Below are 24,470 nucleotides of genomic sequence, written 5' to 3'. Positions count from 1 at the left end.
ACACTTCCAGCAAAGCAAGGAAATATAAAGATATGCATAGAATCCCGTCTTCAAATTATACGGATAACAAGTCTGTACAAGTAAGGTTTTAAGAGGCAGCTTCCTGCCCTGTTTATCTTCCTTTGTTATTTCAATATTTTTCTCTAGGTGATGCTGAGGGTGAAGGAGTCAGAAGTCCAGTACCTGAAGCAGGAAATCAACTCCCTGAAAGACGAACTCCAAGCTGCCCAAAGAGTACAGTGTTTTTTTAAGATAGCACTGGAACATAATCATGATTTTCTTGCCAAAAGACAACATGAATACCCTTTATCTGAAATGCCAAACAATGTGCTTTCAGGACAGGAAATATGCAACGGATAAGTACAAGGACATCTACACAGAGCTGAGCATTGTCAAAGCCAAAGCAGAGCAGGATCTGGGCCGGCTCAGAGATCAACTGCAGCTGGCTCATGAGGCACTTGGGGAGCCGTCGCTGGAAGAAGCGGAGCGAGGAGGATATGGTATGAGAAAATGGAAACACATGGGCCTTGTGCTAGGATTATTGTCTGTGGTGCCTCCTTGTACTAGTGGTCCAAGTCACATTCATCAAACTCTCAACTGCACACTCATGTGAGCTGCAGGTTTTGATATGATTAGCATAATTAAGGTCCCCTAATTGCCATGTAAGACTTCCTGTTCCAATCAATTTATGGGGCGAATAAATCATCCGAGTGGGGTCATCCTTCAATCAGAGGTCCGCTAGTCCATGTTGATGTGTCTTTGGGCAAGACACTTAACCTCAAACTCCTCCCACAAGCTGTTCCCCCTGATGGGCAGGTTGCACCTTGCATGGTAGCTCCTGTCCTTGGTGTATGAATGGGCGTGAATGGGTGAATGATGACATGCAGTGTTAAAGAGCTTTGAGTATTCAGAAAACTAGAAAAGAGCTGTACAAGTACACTACATTTACTATTTATTTTACGTATTCACCAGAATGTAGCCCAAGAGTAAAAATACAAATTTCACACCTTTAAATCCAAAGTTATCTATGGGAGTCGAGGTTTTAGGCAAATTGAACATATTAGGACAGCGGCACACTATGACAGAAAGTTAGAGGGAATGGTTGGACCTGTAAACATACATCTTAAAAACCAAAGTGGTTTCTGACTTAGATGGGACACTGTTGAGGAAGTATGTTGTGTTTTCACCTGCAGTAAGTGAACAGGTCTCAGCTGGGCTCCAGTCTGGTTTCCCGCCTCCTTTTGCTCTCCTCTGCAGAGGAACTCCCGAGTTGGGGAAAGATGACCTACTGTTTATAAATTGTCTGGATCGTGCCCCTATATTGTCCACACCTCATTGAGATCCCAACTCGATTAGCATTCTGTACACCTGAGGACTAGACCCTTACTCTATGGTTTCTCTTTATCTAAACTCTGACACATTTTTCTGCTTAGACATCATGAAGTCCAAAAGCAACCCTGACATCCTCAAGATGGCAGCTGCTGCAGCCAAACGCTCAGAGCGCACCATGAGGGCAAAGATGGGTTTCCTTTAGTTCATCAAGAGTCAAATCAATCCTTCACCTCACTGTGGGCCTTGGGGCCATCACCCATTGTGTCTTATTGCTCAAGCTGCAGCAGGTTTAGAATTTACAGTGCAGTCCTATTTTGACATTGGAAGTCTCCCACCAAACAGAGGTCGAGCAGTTTCACGTGACGTATTGCCATCTAGTGGTTGCATGCAGCATTGCATGCCCACCATTGCCTCAGTATTGGCAGTGTTCCTGCTGGGCCGCTTGTGTTTGATTTATTTATTTTTTACGATTAAAACTTCCGTTTTAGGATTGTGATACAGATAAAACACCACAGTAGTCTAACACACTTGTTGGTGTGTTTCCCCTTCTGTCCTCAGTCTGTGAGTCGAGACATGCCTTGGGACAGTTAGGGCTGCTGAGGACGTGGAGGCCTCCTTCTCCTTTAGGTAAACCAAAGCAGACGCACAAACCACTGGTTGAAGCACATAGATCTGAAACACTACTTAATTAGCACAAATATTCTACTTCACCGACACGTGATGGTCAAGACCGAAGGACGATACTGTATCCAAGATATTTCCGGGTTTTTAATCATTACTAATCTGTGTGTCCTTTCACATAATTGATCATATATTTTGTGAATGAGTTGCTTCCTACGATGCTCCAACAACAAATGTAGCATAAAAAGCACTGTTAGCTGAAACATAGAGCATTAGCTTTAGCTCACTACAGTTCAATATACTCTGGACTGCTTTAACAATAGATCTTTTTAATGCTCCTTAGTTTTAGATTAGTTTGACGGATGAAAAAGGAAACATTAAATGTCCAAAACGTCAATAACGTCACAATGTTGTCAACAGACAGTCATGAGTTACTCAATATACAAGGGTCCCCTTCACTGTGACTCTTGACATCGAGTCAGCTCTCATGTTTCACTTCAATGAAGTATTTCAACATCTAGATGATGATGATGATGAATATGATGATGATGCTATGAAGATAGAAGCATAGTGTCTGTGAACTTGTATTTAGTGTTGGCTATTTAGCCAGTGCTTAGCGTCTAAAATTATTAGTTACTGGCTCCGATGATAGATGGGTTTACAATCAACTATTATGTGCACTCTGAGATTCTTTTTGAATAAGTGCTTTACAAATAAACTGCATTATTAATTAATATTATTATTATTATTGTTATGTGGTGTGTTTGGACTCTCGTGATTCCATTTTAAAGATTGAATCACTGGATGAAAACAGATGAGCACTGACTGGTAAACCACTGGCTGCTCAGGAAGAAGCTGTATTTGCTTATTTCTCCTTTCCTCTCCTCATCCTGCAGAGCCTCAAGGAAGGGCTGACAGCAGAGCAGAGACTCCACCTGTTTGACGATAAAGACACAAAGGAGTTCTGACAGGGACTCTTCATGTTTAGAGGCCCACTATATTTTAGCTCTGTCATTACTTATTAAGTTAGACTACACAATGGTCACAAAACATGGATCATATATTATTAAAGAAACAAGGTATGAAGTTTGAATTTCATGTCTAGATGTTGCATTCCATGCACTTCAGTTAACTGCGACATTCTTTGTATTGTTTGTTTTTTGCTGCCATGCCTTACTGTAAATATTGTTTTTTATTGAGTATCTGTTGTGCGTACACTAAAACTATCACTGTGTAAGCTACTGTTTTAAGTCCCTAGACTGTTGCTAGCCAAAGGCATAACAGTGATGTGGACATCCAAACACAACTACTGCATGTTAAGGCTCAACTACTCCGTCATCATTCCAGTGCAAATAGAAGTGTTTCTCAGGAAACAATCTCTGTAACTAAAGAACTCGTCTGCATTAGAAAACAAATAACAGTTTCTTCATCGCCTCACACCATGAATGTCCTCTGCAGTCTTTGGATCAATTTGAGAGAACTGTGAGGATGACAGCTGAGTGCATAGAAATGGGATTCACTGACAATACTTTATATATATATATATATATATATGTGTGTATGTGTGTGTATATATATATATGTGTATATGTATATATATATTTATATATATATGTATATTTATGTGTATATATATGCATGTGTGTTTATATATATGTGTGTATATATATATATGCATATGTATGTATATATATGCATATATGTATGTATATATTTACATCTGTGTATATGCATATATATATTTATGTATGCATATATATATATGCATGTATGTATATGTATGTGTATATATATATATGTATATATATATGCATATATATATGTATATATATGTATATATATGTATTTATATCTGTATATATCTGTATATATATATGTCGATATATATGCATGTATGTATATATATATGTGTGTATATATTACATTACATATATATATATGTGAATGTATATATATACTATATATATGCATATATACACGTCTGTATTTATATATATATATGTGTATGCATATATGTATGTATACGTATATATACATTGTGTGTATGTACATGTATATGTGTTTCTATATATATATATATATTTACACATGTATGTTTTGTATATATACATGCATATATACATATATATGTGTGTATGAATGTGTATATACATATATATGTCTATGTATGTTAAAATATCTATGTACATATATGAAAATGTCTGTAGTTTTTCTCTGTCTCTGCTATCATTGGTCCAACTGTATCTGAGTGGTTGGAGTTGTCTGTGTAGTCTTGTTCAGTTGCAGTCCCTTTGAATTTATTTAAATGGTTGGGATTTTTCTTTAAGATTCCCATTCCTCTGTACTTTATTATTGTAAATATATAGCAACTGATTACAGGTTTATTAGCAATAAATATTTTTGCACCCTTTTTGTTGTGATTGTTTTTACAAACGCAAGTAAACAGTCACAATTCAAGGTCCGTTTACTTTCGTTTTCCAGAGCTTTCAACCATATGTGGTGTTCCGATGTTTCCACTAATAATAAAGATAAGTCAGGATATCTCAGGCTCTGCTGCTTTTATCTTTAAAAAAATAAATGCATCTTGCAAGGGCCTCAATGTAATATAAATATGAAATTGCTGGAATACCCATTTAAATTAATTTGGTACGACCTTTATGATTTCAAAAATCCAGAAATTCCTCTTGTATTGATCTTCATTTTGTATTTCATTATTCAAAACCTAACACTATATTAAACAAGTCCAAATTAAATGAAAATACTTAGCTTCAGAGGTTCATGTTCGTTGGAAACATAAAATATTTGCTAACTATTAAAAATTTAGGATTGTAGTTTCTTGAAATAAAATAGATTATAAGATGATGCCATATCCTCCCCCGTCTCCTCCACACATCACACCTCCCAAACACCTCCCCCTCTGTCCCCCCTGTTGAGCTGCACATTCACCGAGCTCTCAACATCAATGGGCTCCTCCACCCTCCCCCCTCTCTCTGTGAATACTGACCAGGTGAGAAGACAGCTGGAGAAACTACACCAGCGCAAGGCGGAAGGTCCTGATGGCATCAGCCCCAGGGTCCTAAAGACCTGCGCCACCCAGCTGTCTGGTGTCCTGCAGCACCTCTTCAACCTCAGCCTGAGGCAGGAGGAGGTCCCGGTGCTGTGGAAGACGTGCCTGGTCCCTGTCCCAAAGAAGTCAACACCATCTGGCCTCAACGACTACCGACCGGTCGCCCTCACCTCCCATGTGATGAAGGCGCTGGAGAGGCTGGTCTTGGCCCACCTACGGCCGCAGGTGAAATCATCGCTGGACCCTCTGCAATTTGCTTACCAGCCTCATGTGGGAGTGGATGACGCCATCATCTACCTGCTGCAACGAGCTCAGTCGCACCTGGATGGAACCGGTGTCTCTGTGAGAGTCACTTTCTTTGACTTCTCCAGTGCATTTAACACCATCCAACCACTGCTACTGAGTGAGAAGCTGCGGGTGGTCGGTGTAGACGCGTCCACCATCTCCTGGATCACTGACTACCTCACAGGCAGACCACAGTTTGTCATAATGGGCCGTGTGCTGTCTGGAACGGTGGTCTGTGATGTTGGAGCCCCACAGGGAACTGTTCTGTCTCCCTTCCTCTTCACCCTGTACACCACTGACTTCCAGTACAACACGGAGTCATGCCATCTGCAGAAGTACTCTGATGACTGCAGTGGTCGGGTGTATTAGGAATGGACGGGAGGAGGAGTACAGGGCAGTGGTGAGCGACTTTGTAAAGTGGGCCGATGAGAATCACCTGCGGCTGAACGTGGCCAAGACCAGAGAGATGGTGGTGGACTTCAGGAGGAAGGCGACAGCTCCTACACCTCTGAGTGTCCTGGGCGTGGACGTGGACATGGTGGAGGAGTACAAGTACCTGGGCGTCTTCATCGACAGCCGACTGAACTGGAAGGCCAACATCAACGCTGTGTACAAGAAGGAGATGAGTTGACTCTTTTTCCTGAGAAAGCTTCGATCCTTCAACGTGTGCAGCAAGATGTTGGGGATATTCTACCAGTCGGTTGTCGCCAGTGTACTGCACTTCGCCATTGTCTGCTGGGGGAGCAGCATCGGAGCCGGTGACACCAGCCGTCTTAACAAACTGGTTAGGAAAGCTGGCTCCATCATCGGCTGCAAGCTGGAGCACCTGGAACAGGTGGTGGAGAGGAGGACGTTGAAGAAACTTTTGTCCATATTGGACAACCCGGACCACCCTCTCCACCACCTACTACAGGGACAGAGGAGTACTTTCTCCAAACGTCTCCTCACGCTCCGCTGCCACAAGGACAGATACAGGAGAACATTCCTGCCGACGGCTATGAGGCTCTATAACAGATCACCTCTTGCCAGATCGTAATATTTACATGATGTTGATCTGAACTTCACACATTTCATTTATTTACACTACACACATACACACACATTTCATTTTCATTTACACTACACACATACACACACTTTGCATTTTGCACACTGTCTATATTTAATATTTGTATATTTAATTTAATTTGTCATTAGTATTGTGTATTGTGTATGCATATATGTTGTATATATACATTTATATTTTACTTTGTATACTTCTTGTATATATCTATATCTTTCATCCCTGTTTTTTATATTTTGTTTTATATATATATCTTTTTTTATTCTTGTGTGTTTAGTTTATTGGTGCTGCTACTGCTACGACAAATTTCCCCTTGGGGATTAATAAAGTATATATCTATCTATCTCTATCTATCTATCTATCTATATCTATCTATCTATCATATATTGTTTGAGGGGCAATATAGTGAATTGTAACATGCCACCTTGCTACCACAATGCCTCCGTTCCAATTAGTATGCTTCATTATTCTGTCACATCAAGGTCCAGGTTGGTTTACTGAAGCTGTTTAATTAACATCACGTGTCATCAGTCTGGGTCAGGAAGAATTGATTCAGACTCAAGTGAACAATAGGCTGACTCCCTGCTAACATTTAGTCGAATAATGTGTTCAGCAATATTTTTTTGAAACATTTATTATATTTTGTATGGATACTATTTAAACGTAAGGAAAGAAAACAGGCATCAATAATCATTTTATTATGAAGGGGAATCCGGAAGTTTGAGATTATGTTGGTCGTCTTGACACTGCTGCTATCAGAGAAGTGTGTTCCTGAAAGTGTGGATCTTTGTTTAAGTGGGAGCTGTCTATGTGTCCAGTGTTCGTGGGATCGGTTAGAGTAGATGTGTGACTGAGAGAGATGCAGGCTTTGACCGATTCTTAACTGGACGTTTAAACGAGCTCTTCCTTCCGGGTAAGTTTAGCGAAGCGCCACAGCAGTATCCCCACTCTGCCTTTGTTTCACCGAGCCGGGCCTTGCCCCAATGCGCACCGCTCTGAAATACAGAGAACATGTTGCCAAACTCCACGGGAAGTCTTCCACAATTTAATAATACATGGAATCTCGTTCAATTTAGGGATGTAACAGAAAGCAAAAAGTTAATTCTTGAACTGCTGATATTCACTCTTCAATTTGGTGTGCATTTAATACGGCAAATAAATCCCCTTTAGAGCAAGGTGTAACATTTTACAGTTTGGTTGAACGTTCTAGTCCCAACAAAGTTACGAAGAGCCGTAATGTTAGTGTGCTAACGATGTAGCACCACTAGCGTTAAGCTAACGTTAGACAAGTTGACATGGGGTCGTAATATGGAGCTTCTTGGGGGAGAAGACTTATCCGAAATGTAGCGTGGCCGCCATATTTCAGTAGCAGTTGTAAAGGCAGTTCTCTGGCGCGTGACTGTGTGTCTTTAATGAGAAGGACTTTAAGTTGCCAGATCGTGTTTGGAGCTAGGCAGACTGCAACGTTACCGGTGTGAAAGACGGGCCTAGCTAGCTAGCGTTAGCTGTGGTTATTCTGAGCTAGGTTAGCTATTTTAGCAAGCCTGACCTAGCAACGCTGGTGGTAAGAAGACAGCCGGTCACCCGCTGTCTGGAAATACATTAATAATATGCATTGAACACATCAACCTGCTATTATTGATATTCATAAATATTAATTTAATTTCTAAATGAGCCCAATCGTAAAGTACAATGCTATGTTCTTTAACGGAATCCCATTACACGCCAGGTTCCTCGCTAATGTCAACGTTCTGACTTCGCTGTAAGGGATTGAATGAGAAAGAGACAATCTAGGGATGGAGTTTAGTAGTCAAAATAACTTCTATGCCATCTAGTTCCTAGAGTGGTTGACCAACATAAAAAAGCAATCCTAATTAAATGCATTCTGTGCATCTTCCTAGACAACTCATTTATATAAGCAGCACCACTTTATTGTCTCCTTTCCACCCACTGCAGTTGTGATGGAGCAGCCACCAGGGAGCGTAGAAGATCTACAGCCTCAAGACCTCTCCACATCCAGCATCCCTGCTGGGATCGACCTGACCAGGAAAGGTGAGGAATGTGTCCTCAACAGCCCGACCCTCGATGCTCTGCATATGGTTAAGAGCCCCAGCTGGTACCCAAACTTGGGGACCAGCAACCCTGGATTACTTTTCTCTGAGACCGGCTCCTCAGAGACCACTCTCCAATCAGGGGAATCAATTCAACCAGACGATGCCTTCTCCCACACTACAGTCACTCTCTCCTACGTAAGCAGGTCTTGCGTCTTCTCCGCTCACGACTCCCTGTCTCGGCGTTCGCCATTGTATGGTGTGCCGCCTATTAGCAAGATGTCTCTCCACTCTCCTTGTGACTTAGATATTGGGCTTGAGGAGACTGGCTATGTACTGAACCAGCACTACTTGGAGCAGGTTGATGGGCCCATAGACCTCGCTACTCAGACGCACCTTTTTCAGTCATTGGCTCAGGTGGGACCAGAGAAAGATGGGAGAGTGTGTCTAACGCAGGAGCCTCAGGAGTTCATTTCTAGTGGCAGAGAAAAGCATGGAAACCATGAAGAGGATCACAGCCTTTCTCTTAAAAAGAGGGGGGGTTTGGAAAATGGACAGGGTGGTAGCTGCTCCAGTTCAATAGTTTGTGCTGAAATCTCACCGGAGACGATCACCTCTGCCACAGGGGTGGATGAGGAGAGGGACATCTCTGAGCCGGTCTCTCTCACGTCTAAGAAATGGAACCCAGTCGTCGCCTCGGGCAGTGTGGGTGCTAGAGACCTGTCTTCACAAGGCATGGAGTACATCAGTCCTCTGGAGGACCCCGTCTCCCCCTCTGCTACCTCGCTGGACAATGTGGAGGATGTGTTCATCCTGCCTCAGGCCTCTAGCTCACCCAGTGGTGATAACTGTTATCTCGAAACATTCAATGAGGTTGCGTGGGATGGCCTAAGGACAAAGGGGGCCATTCAGCCGGGCTGTGGCATCAGCGATCGCACCACAAAGTTAGATTCAAGCGCCAAAAATAAGCAGCCTGTCAGTCGACGGAAGATGGTGTTGGAGCCTTTAATTGACTTGACAGATGAGGTGTGTGTGTCAGACGTTTCCAAAAACAAACCCAAGGCCGTCACGCCTCACATGAACGAGAATGCTATGGTACCACAGAGAACCTCAAAAGAAAAGAAACTGCCTGTGCGGCCCGGAAGAGGTTCACGGTTAGACACTATTGTTATGAACATAAATTCTAGCCGGTATAAAGTGTCGGGACGCATACGTACCAGTAAGAAAGCAAAGGCTTCCCAGTCGCCAGCTGGTGAGCCTAAGTTAGCCAGTCCTCAGAGGAATGACACCCTTTCAGCAGGAAAAAGGGGAAGCAGAGTGAAAGAGCCTTTGTCAGTGATAACGATGAAACAAAAAGTAGTAAATTCAATGAAAAGGTGTCAAACCAATAACATGAACACTGAGGGTTGCAAAGACTCTACCTCTGATTCTGAAATGAGTCATTCTAAAAAGTCTAATGGTAGCACATCTCCAAAAAGCCCTCTGTTTTCTTTGCACAAGAAGTCAAAGAGAGGACCAGAGGATGTTTCCTACCTTGCACATGAACAACAGACCAGCCCAGTGAGGGCAAAGAGGAAACCCTCATCACCCTCAAGTCCCCAGTCTGATGTGTGTGAAAACTCAAAGGAGCCAAAGCATCTACCCCCCCCTAACCCTCCAGTGGAAATTCATACTGCAAGGCCTTCCCCACCACAATCCTCAACTTCTCCAAAGAAAAGCCAAGGCAAAGGCAAGGCCACAGGCAGCAAACCATTTCCCACTTCCAAGACCAAGGGGGCTGGTACTCGCAAGAGAAGGCAAAGGAAACGCACATCGAGCCAGTATCCCTCCATTTTCTCCCCGAAGGAGCCGGAGATCAAGTTAAAGTACATCAACCACAAGGAGGAGAAAAGGGACTACAGGTTAGACAGGTTCTCTCCATTCATCCATGTGGAGCGTCAGCAAACCTCGTCATCACTGTGTACTATAATCAACTATCCCGAGGAGGTGAGGACACAACACAAGAGGGGCCCGCAGCAGCAGGTTCACCCCTGTGGGTTCATTGCTGCAGTCGTACCAAGCACGTCCTGTCTGCAGCTGGGCCGGGCCTCCACGCACAGCCGGCAGCAGCGCGCTCTTGTCTGTTGCCTATGTGGACAGGCGGCTAATGCCATGGACTTGGGGGACCTCCATGGCCCCTATTACCCAGAAGGATACCAGCCAGGCAGCAAAAGACCAGCCAGCATGTCTGGCCTCAAAGAGGATGAGGATGGCTACAGCGACACAGACTCTTCGTCCTGCAGTGTCCGAGGCAGGGGGAGGAAGTCTGCTGTTCCATCCGCACCCGGAACCCTCAAACCAGCTGCTCAGCTGAAGCGGAAGGTTCTGGAGAGCTACCGGCGGACGGCTTACAACACTGGCATCCCTGCAGCTAAGCGGGCCCGGTCAGAGGGAGGCTCTGCTGATATGGCGGACTGGTACAGCCCCCCTGTGCTTCCTCTAGAGCCCTGTGAATACTGGCTCCACGAAGACTGCGGCATCTGGTCCGCAGGCGTGTTCCTGGTGAAGGGCAAAGTCTACGGACTGGAGGAGGCTGTCAAGGTGGCCGAGGAGACGGTAAGCACTTGAGCCCACACTGTGAATTTAGTTTTACCCATCCCACCTGTGATTGGAGCTGGAAATGAAGAAAACATAGTAGTTTACTTATTTGTTTTGGAGGCCTCTAGAATCCTAATACTCTGTAGTATTAGTAGCAGTTTTTCTGTTATTACTACTCATTACCTTTCCTTATGTGATGTGAGGATCCAGGGACAATGCTGTACATATTCTAAAGCCCTCTAAGGCGCATTTTTTGATGTTTGACAATATAAATGAAACTGAAAATTGTTGTTCTTTTTATTGAATAATATATTTTGTCAAACTTTTATTTCAGACACAAGGTCCAGATAGTGTGTGTGTGTGATTTATTTTTCCCGCTGTTAGTCCTTGAAAGCTAAAATGATGGATACTGGAAAAACAACTTATCTATGAAATGTGTTTTTGCAAGAAGAGGCACATTTCCACCGCGACACAAAGCATCTGTGAGACCTCCAGGGTAGTCGGATTATAGTGGGACAGACAGTTTGTGTAGTATATTGTAATTATAAAAATAATTGAGAATGAAAGGCTGTCAATTTAATCATTATTTATTACATTTGGCCAATGCATCGATGCATAAAGGGTTTTAAATATTGTTTTCTATGAAATCCATTTTTAGTTAATGTAGGTTCAAACATATCGGAGTTAATCATATATTTGTGTTCTCAGTGTTTTGTACAGTATGACACACTTTGCACCAGAGCTCTGTGCTGTCAGTTTCTGTCTAGTATCCACATCTTGGCAGTCACGTACATGATGCCGTCTTTTTCCTCTGCCGTGTTTAGAAGTGCTCGGCCTGCAGTGACCGTGGTGCTACACTGGGCTGCTTCTTCAAAGGCTGTGTCAACAAGTACCACTACAGGTGTGCTCTGGAGTCAGGTAAGTGCTGCTCTCTGCCTGTTCCTGTCACTTATCCGTGTGCACATTTGGTTTGTCTTTTAAATCTTAAAGGGTCAGTTCACCCAATTTATTTGGCTACATTGGCATCTAGCCATGCAGTTATCTGGTTTTATCTGTCCAGGTTAGGAAATTTGGATTACTTATTTGTTTTACAGAAACAATGCATACACAATCGACACTAAAACTGTAAGTGAGCCAGAGGTTGGCCAGAGAGGCTAATTTTGACAAGATTTTTTTAAGGCAGTCTGAAATGACAATGTCCAATAACATAATGCAACTAAGATTAATCGATAGACGATCTGTAACTTATCGACAAATAGGCAAAAGAAAAAGGTACCTACAAGTATGAGCAAATGTATAACACTGGGGCACATAACATATTAATACTGAACAAGACTAATGTACATGTACACCAAACTAGCAAGCTGGACAGACGGTACATTAATGCTGCACACCTGATTGTCAGGAAACCGTTCCTTAAAGCAACACTATGTAACTTTTCACTTTTGGCGCCCCCTTCAGGTTTTTAGGTATTTAGGTATCGATTTCAGTGTCGTAAATACCCAGTGACGATAGATGCAGCCTCGCATACACTTGTATTGAGTTGGGATCATGTGTTGAGTTGTCCTGTATTATAATATTATTATTATTATTATTTGTACGTGTCACGGGTTATAAAAGGTGACGAGGGGGAGGTGACGCTTGGAGCGCGCTGACTGACGGCGGACTCAGAACGACAGCAACCGGCGACTTTCTATTTTGGATTCATACCAACGGGCGGGATCACTAATAGAAGACTGCGCACGAACACTGTGAACTGGCCCAGCACCGACCGGACTAGGGTGAAGTAGCGCTGGGATTGAACGCAGCGCCTCGCCAAGTCTCTGCCTGGTCGATCAGCTGTTTGCCGGCTTTTGGGGGGGGGTGCGCGCGTATGCAGTCATTTCCTTTTGTTTTGGGGGACTGCAAATGTGTAGTATGTGTGATCGAATACAATATTGTTGACAACACCAAAAAGCTACATAAAAAAGCTACCCTTATACTGGAGCTGCGAGCGTGGAGTGGCACTATATGACATTGCGTAATCACTGCCAGAAAGCAGCTCGAGTACATCCGCCGGATATACCGGGCGGCTCCAGAATCTTACATAACGGAGTTATTTCCCCACAGACCCCCGATGGCAATAGCGGAGACGCAAATCGTCATATTAAAAGTCATTGTAGCGGCACAATTTTTTTCAAGCTGTTATTTTAAGGTCCAAAAGTTACATAGTGTTGCTTTAAAGCGATGGTTGCATGTGTTTTTTGTGTATATGTGTGATGGCAGTTTGCTGAACACAGAAAAGTATGAACAAAAGTCTTTAAAGATACAACAATTTCAAATGTGAAAAGTCATTCCCCTCTATTCCTGAAGAAGCAGAATTTTTAAATATTTGAATGATTTCTATAGCTGGATATATGAAGGACTAGAAGAGGGACAAAAAAGGTACGGAAGAAATGGAATAAGTTTAAATAAAGAAGACGAGAACAATAGTTGGACTGCTGAAGCATTCCAACTAATTACAAATTTGCCTGAGGGCTTTACAATCTGTACACATAGACATCCCTGTCCCAGGACCTCACTTCGGATCAGGAAAAACTCCCAAAAAATAGAAAAAACCCTTTCACAGGGGAAAAAAGGGAAATTTCTTCAGAAAAATATGGTTAATTCCATAATTCTTTGGCCCTAGAACTTGAGTGACCCTACAACTGTGGTTCCTGAAGAGAAGCATGGTTGACCTTGATTTACTGGTGTGCAATGAAATTGCCCATTACTGGAGTTTTGAGTTAAAGCTTCCACTGTATCTGAAAACATTTAGTTGAATACACCCACAACCAGTGCTTTCTGTGAGTTCATGTGAATTAATCCGTGAATGGCCCTATTGTGAAGTGCGGCTGGCCGTTAGCACTTCTGCTAAGCTTGAACCGGCAGTGTGGCATATTTAACTCCGGTTCTGTTCTTGTTCTCACAGACTGTGTACTCGTAGAAGACATATTTTCCGTGAAGTGTAAAAAGCACAAGGTGAGCAGAAACAAGTGAAAGGGTGCCAGTTGATTATACAATGTAGGTTCTGCTGTTTGTATGTCGCTGATAATAGTCAGTGATTCCTCATCCATCCCCAGAACAAGACATTCAGAGCCCCTCCAGGAAACCGATGGGAGGACAGGTGACGAAGCAGCAACCTCATGAGGTTCGTAAATACCTGCTTTGCTTTCATGTGCTCTGCGTCTCTGAAAGAAGTTCTGTTAGGGTTTTGGGAGTCCAATGAAATATGCTAATGAGTTATGTTATGGGAAGTGATGGAGGTTTAAGGAGCTCAACCCATATTGGGACTAAATGTCTGAATTCCTCAGCCTCTGCTGCTCTCAAATTCTTTATGGACGAGCAATATTAAATTGCTGTAGGAATTTTTCACAGCATCCATTTTGCCAAACAATGGGTGACGTGACTTACTACGTTCACTTCAGTGTATACTAGTGCTGTTAACCCTTGTGTTGCCTTCGCGTCATTTTGACCCGATTCAATATTTAACCGTCCTGTCGCCTTCGGGTCAATTTGACCCGATTCAATGTTTAATGTCGGTGTTCTTTCGGGAGTCAACAAACAAACAATAAAGTACCTCACACTTAAACTTGGAAAACAATATTAATTCTAATAATTTTCTGGAGATTTTAATAGCTGGGGTCATATTGACCCGAAGGCGACAGGAGGGTGAAACATTGAATCGGGTCAAATTGACCCGAAGGCAACACAAGGGTTAACATACCTAGCGCTCCTTCCCAATGGTCCTGCCTCCTTCTTTGTGCATCCTTTTTCAAAGGCTTGGCCTCATTGGTCCGACCTCTTTTGCGATACCTCCTACCTGATGGGCCGACCTCCTGCCCTGACTCTGCTGATGCCCCCCCTCCTCTCTACCTCCTATTTCATAGATTGTGGAGGTCTGGATCGTGGTCCATACCTACTAATTATTATTCATAATTTCTGTCATATTCATTGAATGTGTTGTAACTGTTCATCTGGTCACATGACATCTATTCTTCTGTCCATCCTGGAGAGGGATCCTCTTTTGCTCTCCTTAAAGGGTACCTGTAGTGAAAGCGAATATGTAGCCAGATCAAAAGATAATGTGTTTCTAAAGGTTATTCATGCACTGACGGTCCAGTATTCAATAATAATACGTAGTTTAGGCTGTTCAAAGTCCTCAACTCCGACATGCGACATTGCACTGGAGCTTGAATATGTCGCGGGTGGTGTGACGTCAAATCGTTGAGAGATCGACAGCCAGCCACAGCGGATGTGTTCAGATACCAATATAAACAACGTCGAGCGCTCGCAAACAAATGCTGAGAGATTGATAATATGGACGATGAAAGATTGTCTGATTCAGCAACTGGATACTTGTTTGAACCTTTAAAAGCAGACTATCCCCATTTAGTGAATTGTGACAGCGATGATAGCGATGATTCTGATGAAGTTGATGCCGAAGGACCGCCGGTCCAGATGCTTCACCGTGCGGACCATGCACGCAAGTCGGCGGACGTTTGGTGCAATTGTGGGAAATGTGTGCCACAAAAAACAGACATAGAGTGCATTTGTTGTAAAGAGCACCAACTTATGTCCGATGATATAGTGTCATTAGACCTCATCTGCTTCACACAAAAGAGTGAGCTTGATAGCTACATCGCGCGTAAGCCAGCGCTGGAGATGTCTTTCATTGATGCAATGATCGGCCGACATGTTCGGGGGCCTGCACCCGAGGGAGAACTGTCAAATCGGTAAGTTTGCCAGTTGTTTCATGTAGGCTAATTTGCGATCACCAGAGTTGGTGTGATTATTACTAATATTCTGAATATATTCACCTTTATTCTCCCATAAGCGAGAGGCCTAACATTTGCCTGCATACTCCGGATTGGCTGAATTCCTTTCAACGACTCAACGTCATAGTTAGCTTTGACATGAGTAAATAACTAGCAAAATGGCTGCACCCTGAAGCGTTCACGGACTCGGAATGTTGACAAAGACATGTAAATCCTCGGGCTATGCGTGACTTGTTGACAATAGCGGCGGGGTAAATATGATTTATTTGATGCGCCGAATGGATGTAGCACGTTGTTGTTTTGCACTACAGGTACCCTTTAAGGTGTCTTGCCTTTTTTTTACCCTGTGAAAGGGTTTTTTCTGTTCTCCGATGTGAGGTCCTGGGACAGATGTCGTATGTGTACAGATTGTAAAGCCCTGTGAGGCTAATTTGCGATTTTGGGCTATACAAAATAAACTGAATTGAGTTGTTTGCACGGTAAATTATGAGCTGCTGGCTCGCCGTACAGAGGCAATCAAAGTGCTTCCAATCCCTTTTCTTGCACCTTAATTACACCTGTGTTTACCATTTTAATATCATGTCAAAATGGATGTGTGAAGAGAGCATGTAGTTTTAATTTGTTATTTTATCTAGCAAATATAACAAACACGATGGTCTATGCACACAGTGGTAATCTTACAACTCAAGTATATTTAATTTACAGATTATTTTTCAATTTGTATTATTCCTGGCAACACAGTCTCTCTCCGATGCATCAAATAAGGCAGGTTGGTTATCAAACTATGGCGCTCTACGTACCCCTCAAGCATCATCAGTGACCGCGAGTCAATATCTGCGTTTTTACATACGTTGCGTCTTTTCAAAAATAAACTACCATCTTCACAGGAAGTTAAGGCAAAGAGTGAAGAGCGTACGACTAACGACTGATGTTCTACATCAGGGGTCACTTGTAGGCAGGACGAGGTCCGAATCTGGACCTGGACCTCAAACCGATAGATTACTAAGAATTTTTTCAATCATTACACGTGTGCTTCCATTTTAACCGGCACAAACAACAAAACCACCCGGGGAACTTAAACGGGTGGCTGATGTTTAAGGCTTCATGGAATAAAACTTTGAGAGAACCAAACTGAGAAGATGGAGGCGGCATTTCACACCATATGTCTCTCCTTACGTCTCATTCTCACAACCGCTTTGACAATTTCTTTTTATTTGTCACATATGTCCACTTGGACTCAAAAATGAACTGGTAAGAATTTGTTGGTCAAACGTCTGTGACCTCACAAAACAAATTTTTGGGGCCATTTTACACAATATACACTTGTCTAATGGATAAAATGATGAAGTTACGTTGTAGACTGACAGATAGGTGATGCAACATGAAGCAGTAAATGTCCCTAGTGTGCTTATTCTCCAGAACAAATGTGTTCAGGTGAGTTATCACTTTGGATGAATAAAAATAATATATTTCATTTCAGACATGCAACATCCCATCGGGTCTCTCCTTCCCCGGCTGTTGCTATCCTGTCAACTGTGGACTAGGGTTCCTCTGACTGACGGCTAGCACCTGTAAACCTTAACTCTACCGTCTGCTCTTCACCGGCGTCATGACGACACCGGCTGAAGGCGCCCAGTCACCAAACCGCTGAAGGCCAGCGGATGGGGCTCAAGACGCACATCAATAATCTGGGGACAGAAAGTAATATGCTGAATTCCTTGTGTTTTCACTGTGTAGTTATTTATATGGAATTTTTGTTCCTGGACACACTATGAATAACAATCAAAGAGATTTAATCTTTTTTAAAGATTTTGTAAGTAATTGGTTTATTTATTCCTGGACTTTTCTTATTAGTTGTAAAAGAGATCTGATTGTTTGTTTCTAAATTATCGAGCCGGTCAAGGAGATGCTGGACAGTGGATCTATGACGCTCACTGAACAAGGTACCCGATTGGACGCTGCCGATACAACAGTGTTCCATCGTAAACGTAACATAGCCAGACACTTTCACTAAATGTTGGTGTTAGTGAGGGGGCTGAAGCTGGTGTGTTTGAATGTAATCTCCCCATGCCAGTTATTTTTTGCAGAAAGCACTTTGGAGTGACAAAGGTTGCCCCCCCCCCCCAAATGAAAGCTGTCATAATATTTCCTAGAAGTAAAGGGATTCCTTTCAGACCTGGATCACTTACATTTTTTTTTAGATTCCTGAAGAATGTTGAGAATGTTTGCTTTACCTCAATCTTAATTTCAGTAGGAACAGCCAGCCATGCGAGTATGAAGATCCCTGATCGGCTACTGGGATTTCGTTCTTTCCTTGAATTGGCCTAAATGGGGAACTTCTGAAAAAGCCTTATCTGTTAAATTCAATTGCTGCCGTTCTCATGAGCCTGTGGTGCAATGACAAATCAGTGATGTACATCACCTTTCTTTGACATCTTGATGACTGAAGCAACTTGAATGCACTTTTCTGCTGCAGGCTGTTTATTGATAGCGAGGCCAATGTGCCCTCGACCACATGTACTGAGACTAGTATTAGTACTTGTTGTCGGGGCTTTGGCCTGCCAGCCTGTTTATTTTCCAGAGAAGCCTCCGTGTACTTTCTCCGAGGGCCAGCGTTGTGCTGTCTGAGACCAGAGGGGTCCATAAGCCATATATGGTAACAAATACAATGTCTTTAATGTGGAACAGCACGTCTATTTCTTTTGTGCCATCCATATGTTTTGGGTATTTCATATTTTGGTGCGGTGATATTTTCAGGGCAATAGTTTCAAATAATACAGTCGTTCACATTGTACCAAAAACTGTTTTTGAGTGTTTCATTCATACATTTTTAAAGTGTTAATCTCAGGGCTGGATCTCAGATATTCTAATGATTTGAACAGTGTTTTGTAACTTTAGTGTTCTGTGCTCACTGTTAATCCTTCTAAGGACGAGAGTAATGCTACATGTATCAGTAAGTGCTATTTCTAAATCACATTCCAGCCCCTCGGTGTCATCGGTGCTGTGGGGGACGACATTTAACATGGAACTAGGACTGCCAACTCGGGTCACTTTTTTCATGGTCTATATTTGATGGCATCTTTTTCTACAGTCTTGCTCACGATGCCGTCATGTCAGGCAAAAATAAATATTTTGTTCAATGTTGTGGTTTTCTGTAACCTACTAGTGTTTTGGGGGGACTGGTGTAAATGTCTTAATTTATAAATGTTTTTAATAACTTCTGCTAATATTGAGCTCCAAATTGACCAATGTTGAATACTTCACTATCTCTACTTACTGAATCTCAAAGTTAGCGGTAGTGGAGCAGCGAGCCGATCACATGACAGCTTAACTGAGACGGGTTCCGTTCACAGCCTGTGTCAGAGAACGTCTTTAATGTGATGCCGAGGATCCAAGTTGACCATATAAGCTCATTGGTTTCCTGAACGTAGCGCTGGTGCCTGTGCATTGATTTTGTCTTCTGGCGTCGGGTCGCTCATTTAGCAGATGCTGAACAGGTGGGCCATGTGATTGGCTGGGCTTGGTGGAAACACCAATTAAAAATGCTGTTATGAATTAGAATACACCAAAATAAGATTTCTACAAACTTCTCGTATGACTCGTCTTATTTACTTAATCATCTTTTAAACATGTAATAAATAAATATGAAATATTTATTTATTTAATTTTTAAGAAGTAAAATACAATATAAACTATCCAATAAGGGTCTGATGTGAACATGCAACCACGAGTTCAATATCGTAACATATTCTGTATCTCCTCGGATGATAAACACTGTCCATAAAACTATTTAATCTGCTCCATCGATGGCCTAATGGGAAACAAAGATCACTGCAACAATAATTCTCAATTTATTGACTCAGTTTACAGGAAGACAGTTGTATTGCAAAGACGGAACTGTATAAGAGTTCTAGTGCTGTGGCCATCTACTCTCTAGAACAGGATGCTCTGAAACAAGTCACTTTACAGGAGGACACTGGGACTGCGGTACAACACATTACGTTATGGATGAGGTGAGGAGGCGGCCGCGTGGTTCCTTTAATGTCTCCTCCGTCCTCCGGGCGTCTGCAGCAGTACCTTCATCCTAACACACCACCAATACCAGAACATTCATTCACACATTCTGACGCATCATGCAAGAATCCACTTGGATGAAATTATGCCAACAATGTTTTAACATCTTGACCATTGAGACATATGTCAAGCAAATTCCCTGTGCCAGATTGGAATGGTGGAGTAGTTTTCCCCACTGAACTCTTTCCAGTCCCTGCTTAGGGAGCACCCAGCTCACAGTCCACCTTTAACCCTTGTGTTGCCTTCGGGTCAATTTGACCCGATTCAATGTTTCACCCTCCTGTTACCTTTATATTTACTAACATATTTTACCCTTGAGGTCAATATGACCCCAGCTATTAAAATCTCCAGAAAATTATTAGAATTATTATTGTTTTCCAAGTTTAAGTGTGAGGTACTTTATGTTTGTTTGTTGACTCCCGAAAGAACACCGACATTAAACATTGAATCGGGTCAAATTGACCCGAAGGCGACAGGAGGGTTAAATATTGAATCGGGTCAAAATGACCCGAAGGCAACACAAGGGTTAAAAAGAACTGGTCTAAACAAGTTGGTGATGTTGGCTTATAAACTGAGCTTTTCTCCGAAGGCCTAGAGACCATCACTTCCACAGTAAACGCTGCAGAGCAACTACTGCTTGCAGCTGGCTGATGGGGAGCAACGAGCATACAGACTCAGGACCGTCCTTTATTCTGAGTCAGAAGGCTGCCAATGAGGTCAGAGCTTGTCACAAGATGAAGTAATTTGCATACTCGGCCCCTGATCCGGGAGCAGCTTTGATGATAATGATCCAGAGGGATTCTTTAAGGGTTGAACTGAGTCCAGCTGATCCTCAGACAGGCAGGACCAAGCTGAGGCTGCTGACTCGCAAGATGAGGAAAAGTTTTTTCTCTAGGGCCTAGACTCCAGATTGTGACAGGAGAAACAGCTTTAGCACAGTTCATAGTTTATGTGGGTTCATGTCTGGAATGCAACACAGCCATTCCTACGCCTGATCCGTGACTTTTTTTCTTCAAGCTGTTTCGATAATATTGAGTCAAAGAAAGGAATGGATTATGTTGTTTTCAGTTCATTTGAACTCGATAGATAAAACTCCGCCCCACTACTTCACTAAAGGTGGCCATCTATCTAATTCAAGCCTCTTGCTCTATGTTCTCATGCGTTGCTTTTTTCAGTTCCTAGAAGTGGTGAGACGAGTACACAGCATTAATAGCAATACAAACACAACACACTATTATAAACTTACTATTGTTCTGCTCTTTCAGCCCTAGGATATCTCAAGAGATCATATGATAGAAATATTCACTCAGGTACATAATGCAAGAAACTGCTACGGCAAAAATTCCACATCACAACATTTTACCGTATTTTTTTGTAAAGCCGGTTCAAATGCTTTGTAAAGAATATTTGAGCTATAAAGGTGATTCTTTAACATCTTCTTTGATTTGTTTCTTCTTTAGATTGAAAATGCTTCTTGTTTTTTTTGGTAGGCCTACTCTTTTCTTTTCAAACAATACAAGTTTTGAAGAAAACAGAAGCTGTACAAACTGAATTTGGAGAGTAGATAGAAATCCGTCTGCCACCAGTGAAGTAAATACTGGTTTACTGACTACTGGTGTTATATTCCGTCGGAAAACCTTTGGTCATACTTGATATACATATATTCATTCCAACATGACAGCTGTGGACTGGGCACGGCAACGCCACCACACAACGTGAAGACCAACGAAAGCTGCTGTACAAAAAACAATAGAAAAAATGCAATATGCAAAATAAATCCACCTCTTTTGGATTCAAACACACAGTAATACACAAAACAAACACACTCACACATTCACATTTTTGTTACACATGAAACACTTAAAACCCCCGCCCGCTCGCTCGTGTTTTTTTAGTCTTCAAAAATAAAAATCCTTTGTCCTTTATCTTCCCTCAGAAAGGACACCTGGCCTCGTCCCCAAGCGATCACACTGCCTCTGACACTTTTTGCTGGAAGTATTGCTTTAAGAAATACATTTTGGTCTTTCCGATTGTTTTAGTGACAGAATCTCTATTGGAAGCAATTTTTCACTTTTCCTCTGGGTTTCATCACACATGCTTGCATGTCACTCAAATCAAAGTGTAAATTAAGTCTTGCTTTGACCAAAAATTCTACTTTCTGTTATGTGTGCTCTTCTCCAAAGATATTTAGAGCAGGATACATGTTAGTACTCATTGTCTGTTTGTGTTTCTATTCCCATGCAGACACATCTACGTGGTTGAATGAGAGGTAAAAAAGTGTGAACCAGTGAGTTTGTGACGATGTGAACTTTCAGACACAGATTTCAATGGGCGTGGCCACCAGCATGCGGCCACCCGGTGAGCTGTTCTCTCGCGGCATTCGATCATAACTGTTGGTGGATGACACAGAGCTGTTGGTCGAGACAGACACAAAATGGTGGCCGCCCGCTGGTTCCATCATTCCACCCTTAGCCCCGCCCCCCCTCACCACGGCCACCGGAGACATTGGAAAGAGAGGTGACAGCGGGGAGAGAGGAGATAAAGTCTGCTGCTTCATCCTCTCCACAAGGAGCTCCTCGTCTTCCTCCCCGGATGAAGATGACGAGATAGTGCCGTCCACCTCTCCCCGCACCCCTCCTCCTCCTCCACCGCCAACCCTCTCTCCACCACCTCCTCCGTTGCCATTGCCGTTGTTGTTGTTGTTCTCTGCGTCCAGCATCCAGGAGTGGCTGAAGTAACCAAAGACCTCTTTGACGGAGCAGCGGCAGTCCTGTTCCACGGATAAGAGCCGGCGGAACATGCGGAGGGCCTGCTCTGTGAAGCGCCTCCACTGGGACGGCACCGTGTTCATCCTCCTCCTCTGCCAGCGAATGAACTCCTGGTAGAAGGAATCGGAGGGCAGCGCCTTCTCCCAGGGGAAGTTCCCAGTCAGCATGCAGAAGAGAAGAACCCCGAAGGCCCAGACGTCAGTGCTGTAGTCCACATAGAATCCCTCGTGGCGGGACACGTCGCAGAGCTCCGGGGCCGTGTAGGGGATGGTGCCGCTCACCTGCAACAGAAACTCTTAAGGTCAACACCGCGGTCCAAAAAACACTGAGTTTGGACGTTTTAGACGTCATAGACAGAAATGTTACTGACTCTTTTCACAGGTGAGCCAGCTCGACGGGTCATGCCGAAATCTGACAGCTTGACTTTGCGGCACTCCCGGTCAAAAATGAGGATGTTTTCAGGCTTGATGTCTCTGTGGACCAGCTTCTTACAGTGCAGGTAGTCCAGAGCGATGGCCACTTGGTGCACACAACGCTTTGCCACCGCCTCAGGAAGACCGACCTGAAGGGACGGACAGAGGGAGATCAGAGTGTAACATAGACAGCATATTTAGCAGTACAATATGCTGCATGATTGTGGTCATACTCCAATGATGTAATGAGGTAAAAGCCAGAATAAAGAAGGATGGAGCAGCACCTGTGGAGGAATGATATCGAAGAGGTCCCCTGCCAGAGCGTACTCCTGTGCAAACACATAGTAGTCGTCTGTCTCGAAGGCAATGCCAAACATGTTGATGATGAAAGGACAGGGGGAAAGGTAGAGTGAGATGCTGTACTCTCGCAGGAACGACTTCAGCTTGGTTGTCTTCTTCTTCAGAAACTTCAGTGCCATCTTTGTACCTTATGGGCAAAATTGAAGAAATATCAAAGTTTGTGTTCTGGCTTTTTTGCTATTTAGAGCTGCAGAATATGTTTTGTGTGTACGTGTGTGTACTTGTCCCCTCACCTCGGATTTTGTGGATGACCAGGTCCACCTTGCCGTAGGTGCCTTTGCCCAGCTCCCTGATCACCTCATAGTACTTGTTGACCTCCAGCCTCTCCAGGTTCTGGGCTGCGATCAGCTGCAGCTCGTCCAGGATGTCCATATTAGCTCGAGATATCAGTGGAGAGGAACTCATTCGGGACTGTTTTAGGGGACGGACCGGAAGAAAAAGCTGGGAACGGACACTCAGGTGGGACAAGAGCAGCAGCAGCTACCAGCTGGTGTCACTGTACATAAACGAGAGAGTAAACACATGTTTTAATTGGTTTAAAAATGTAATTTGTATTTTTATCCTTATTTCTATTATACTTATTATATAGAAGTAGTAATAGTATTATTGTGGACCAGATTACTTGACAAAAAATGACATTAATATATATAATTTTCATCATTGACAATGCTGTATTCAAAAAATCTGAAATAAATAAAATGCTACTAAATAAATCAACACAATTGAACTATGTCAATGTGTTATTTGTTTTTTTAAATTTGTTTATCATGTGGAAAAACATAATTATGAAATATATTTTATATCTTATTAATTCACACAGGAATGTATGGTTTTCCGAACATTTGGCGTGCGAAAAATATAAAACATAATCAATTATTCATGAATATTCTTTTCATTGATGAGATTACAGATGTGTTCGACAAGATGACAATATCTGGCCTTGTTCACTGTGTGGAGGGCAGCAGCTCCAGTCCCAAAAAGTGGAATACTAATTATCTCCAGCGAGGATTCAGGATTTAGAAAACACCACAGCACAGAGACAGTGAACATTACTAATGCATCA

At 42.8% G+C, this 24,470-nt stretch overlaps 3 protein-coding genes across 14 annotated transcripts in view; 2 read left to right on the top strand and 1 right to left on the bottom strand.

Moving 5' to 3' along the window:
• LOC130203884 (myosin phosphatase Rho-interacting protein-like) overlaps nucleotides 1–3,558 on the top strand; it is a 66,978-nt gene extending 63,420 nt beyond the window's left edge. For 2 of the 7 annotated variants that reach the window (XM_056430330.1, XM_056430329.1), the window contains exons 21-24: nucleotides 148–234; nucleotides 338–500; nucleotides 1,891–1,959; nucleotides 2,850–3,556. In XM_056430330.1, coding sequence (XP_056286305.1) covers nucleotides 148–234; nucleotides 338–500; nucleotides 1,891–1,959; nucleotides 2,850–2,896 — 366 coding nt within the window. In that variant the 3' untranslated portion in view covers nucleotides 2,897–3,556. Of the gene's footprint in view, nucleotides 1–147; nucleotides 235–337; nucleotides 501–1,890; nucleotides 1,960–2,849 lie in introns of all 7 variants that reach the window. The other 5 variants (XM_056430332.1, XM_056430335.1, XM_056430338.1 and 2 more) reach the window with 3 other exon arrangements.
• A 3,593-nt stretch (nucleotides 3,559–7,151) lies between these two features.
• On the top strand, nucleotides 7,152–22,243 carry si:dkey-94l16.4 (transcription factor 20). 6 transcript variants are annotated; one of them, XM_056429389.1, is made up of 6 exons: nucleotides 7,152–7,281; nucleotides 8,325–11,014; nucleotides 11,821–11,914; nucleotides 13,947–13,996; nucleotides 14,098–14,165; nucleotides 22,111–22,243. In XM_056429389.1, the coding sequence occupies exons 2-5, from the start codon at nucleotides 8,330–8,332 to the stop codon at nucleotides 14,143–14,145; spliced, it is 2,877 nt and encodes a 958-aa protein (XP_056285364.1). In that variant the 5' UTR covers nucleotides 7,152–7,281; nucleotides 8,325–8,329; the 3' UTR covers nucleotides 14,146–14,165; nucleotides 22,111–22,243. The 6 variants fall into 6 exon arrangements, with proteins under 6 accessions (XP_056285364.1, XP_056285361.1, XP_056285359.1 ...); XM_056429386.1 differs by having other exon boundaries at nucleotides 14,073–14,165; XM_056429384.1 differs by having other exon boundaries at nucleotides 14,073–14,165; nucleotides 21,803–22,243.
• On the bottom strand, nucleotides 22,178–24,126 carry bsk146 (brain specific kinase 146). The gene is made up of 4 exons (XM_056429390.1): nucleotides 23,641–24,126; nucleotides 23,332–23,534; nucleotides 23,005–23,196; nucleotides 22,178–22,915 (listed from the first exon to the last, which is right to left on the bottom strand). Exons 1-4 carry the CDS (start codon nucleotides 23,810–23,812, stop codon nucleotides 22,178–22,180), a joined length of 1,305 nt encoding a protein of 434 aa, XP_056285365.1. The 5' UTR covers nucleotides 23,813–24,126.
• Nucleotides 24,127–24,470: the final 344 nt, after the last annotated feature.

Source organism: Pseudoliparis swirei, chromosome 13 (genome assembly GCF_029220125.1).
Source record: "Pseudoliparis swirei isolate HS2019 ecotype Mariana Trench chromosome 13, NWPU_hadal_v1, whole genome shotgun sequence".
In the NCBI taxonomy this organism is placed as follows: Eukaryota; Metazoa; Chordata; class Actinopteri; order Perciformes; family Liparidae; genus Pseudoliparis; species Pseudoliparis swirei.
This window is presented reverse-complemented; position numbering and strand designations above follow the sequence as displayed.

Bases quoted from the DNA above. Each gene is read 5' to 3' on its own strand.
- si:dkey-94l16.4 (XM_056429384.1), top strand. From the start codon at position 8,330: ATGGAGCAGCCACCAGGGAGCGTAGAAGATCTACAGCCTCAAGACCTC. The intron at 11,015-11,820 runs GTAAGCACTTGA...TGCCGTGTTTAG, and splicing joins TCAAGGTGGCCGAGGAGACG to AAGTGCTCGGCCTGCAGTGA. The intron at 11,915-13,946 runs GTAAGTGCTGCT...TTGTTCTCACAG, and splicing joins CAGGTGTGCTCTGGAGTCAG to ACTGTGTACTCGTAGAAGAC.
- bsk146 (XM_056429390.1), bottom strand. From the start codon at position 23,812: ATGAGTTCCTCTCCACTGATATCTCGAGCTAATATGGACATCCTGGAC. The intron at 23,535-23,640 runs GTGAGGGGACAA...TTTGCCCATAAG, and splicing joins GGTCATCCACAAAATCCGAG to GTACAAAGATGGCACTGAAG. The intron at 23,197-23,331 runs GTGCTGCTCCAT...CCGTCCCTTCAG, and splicing joins TCGATATCATTCCTCCACAG to GTCGGTCTTCCTGAGGCGGT.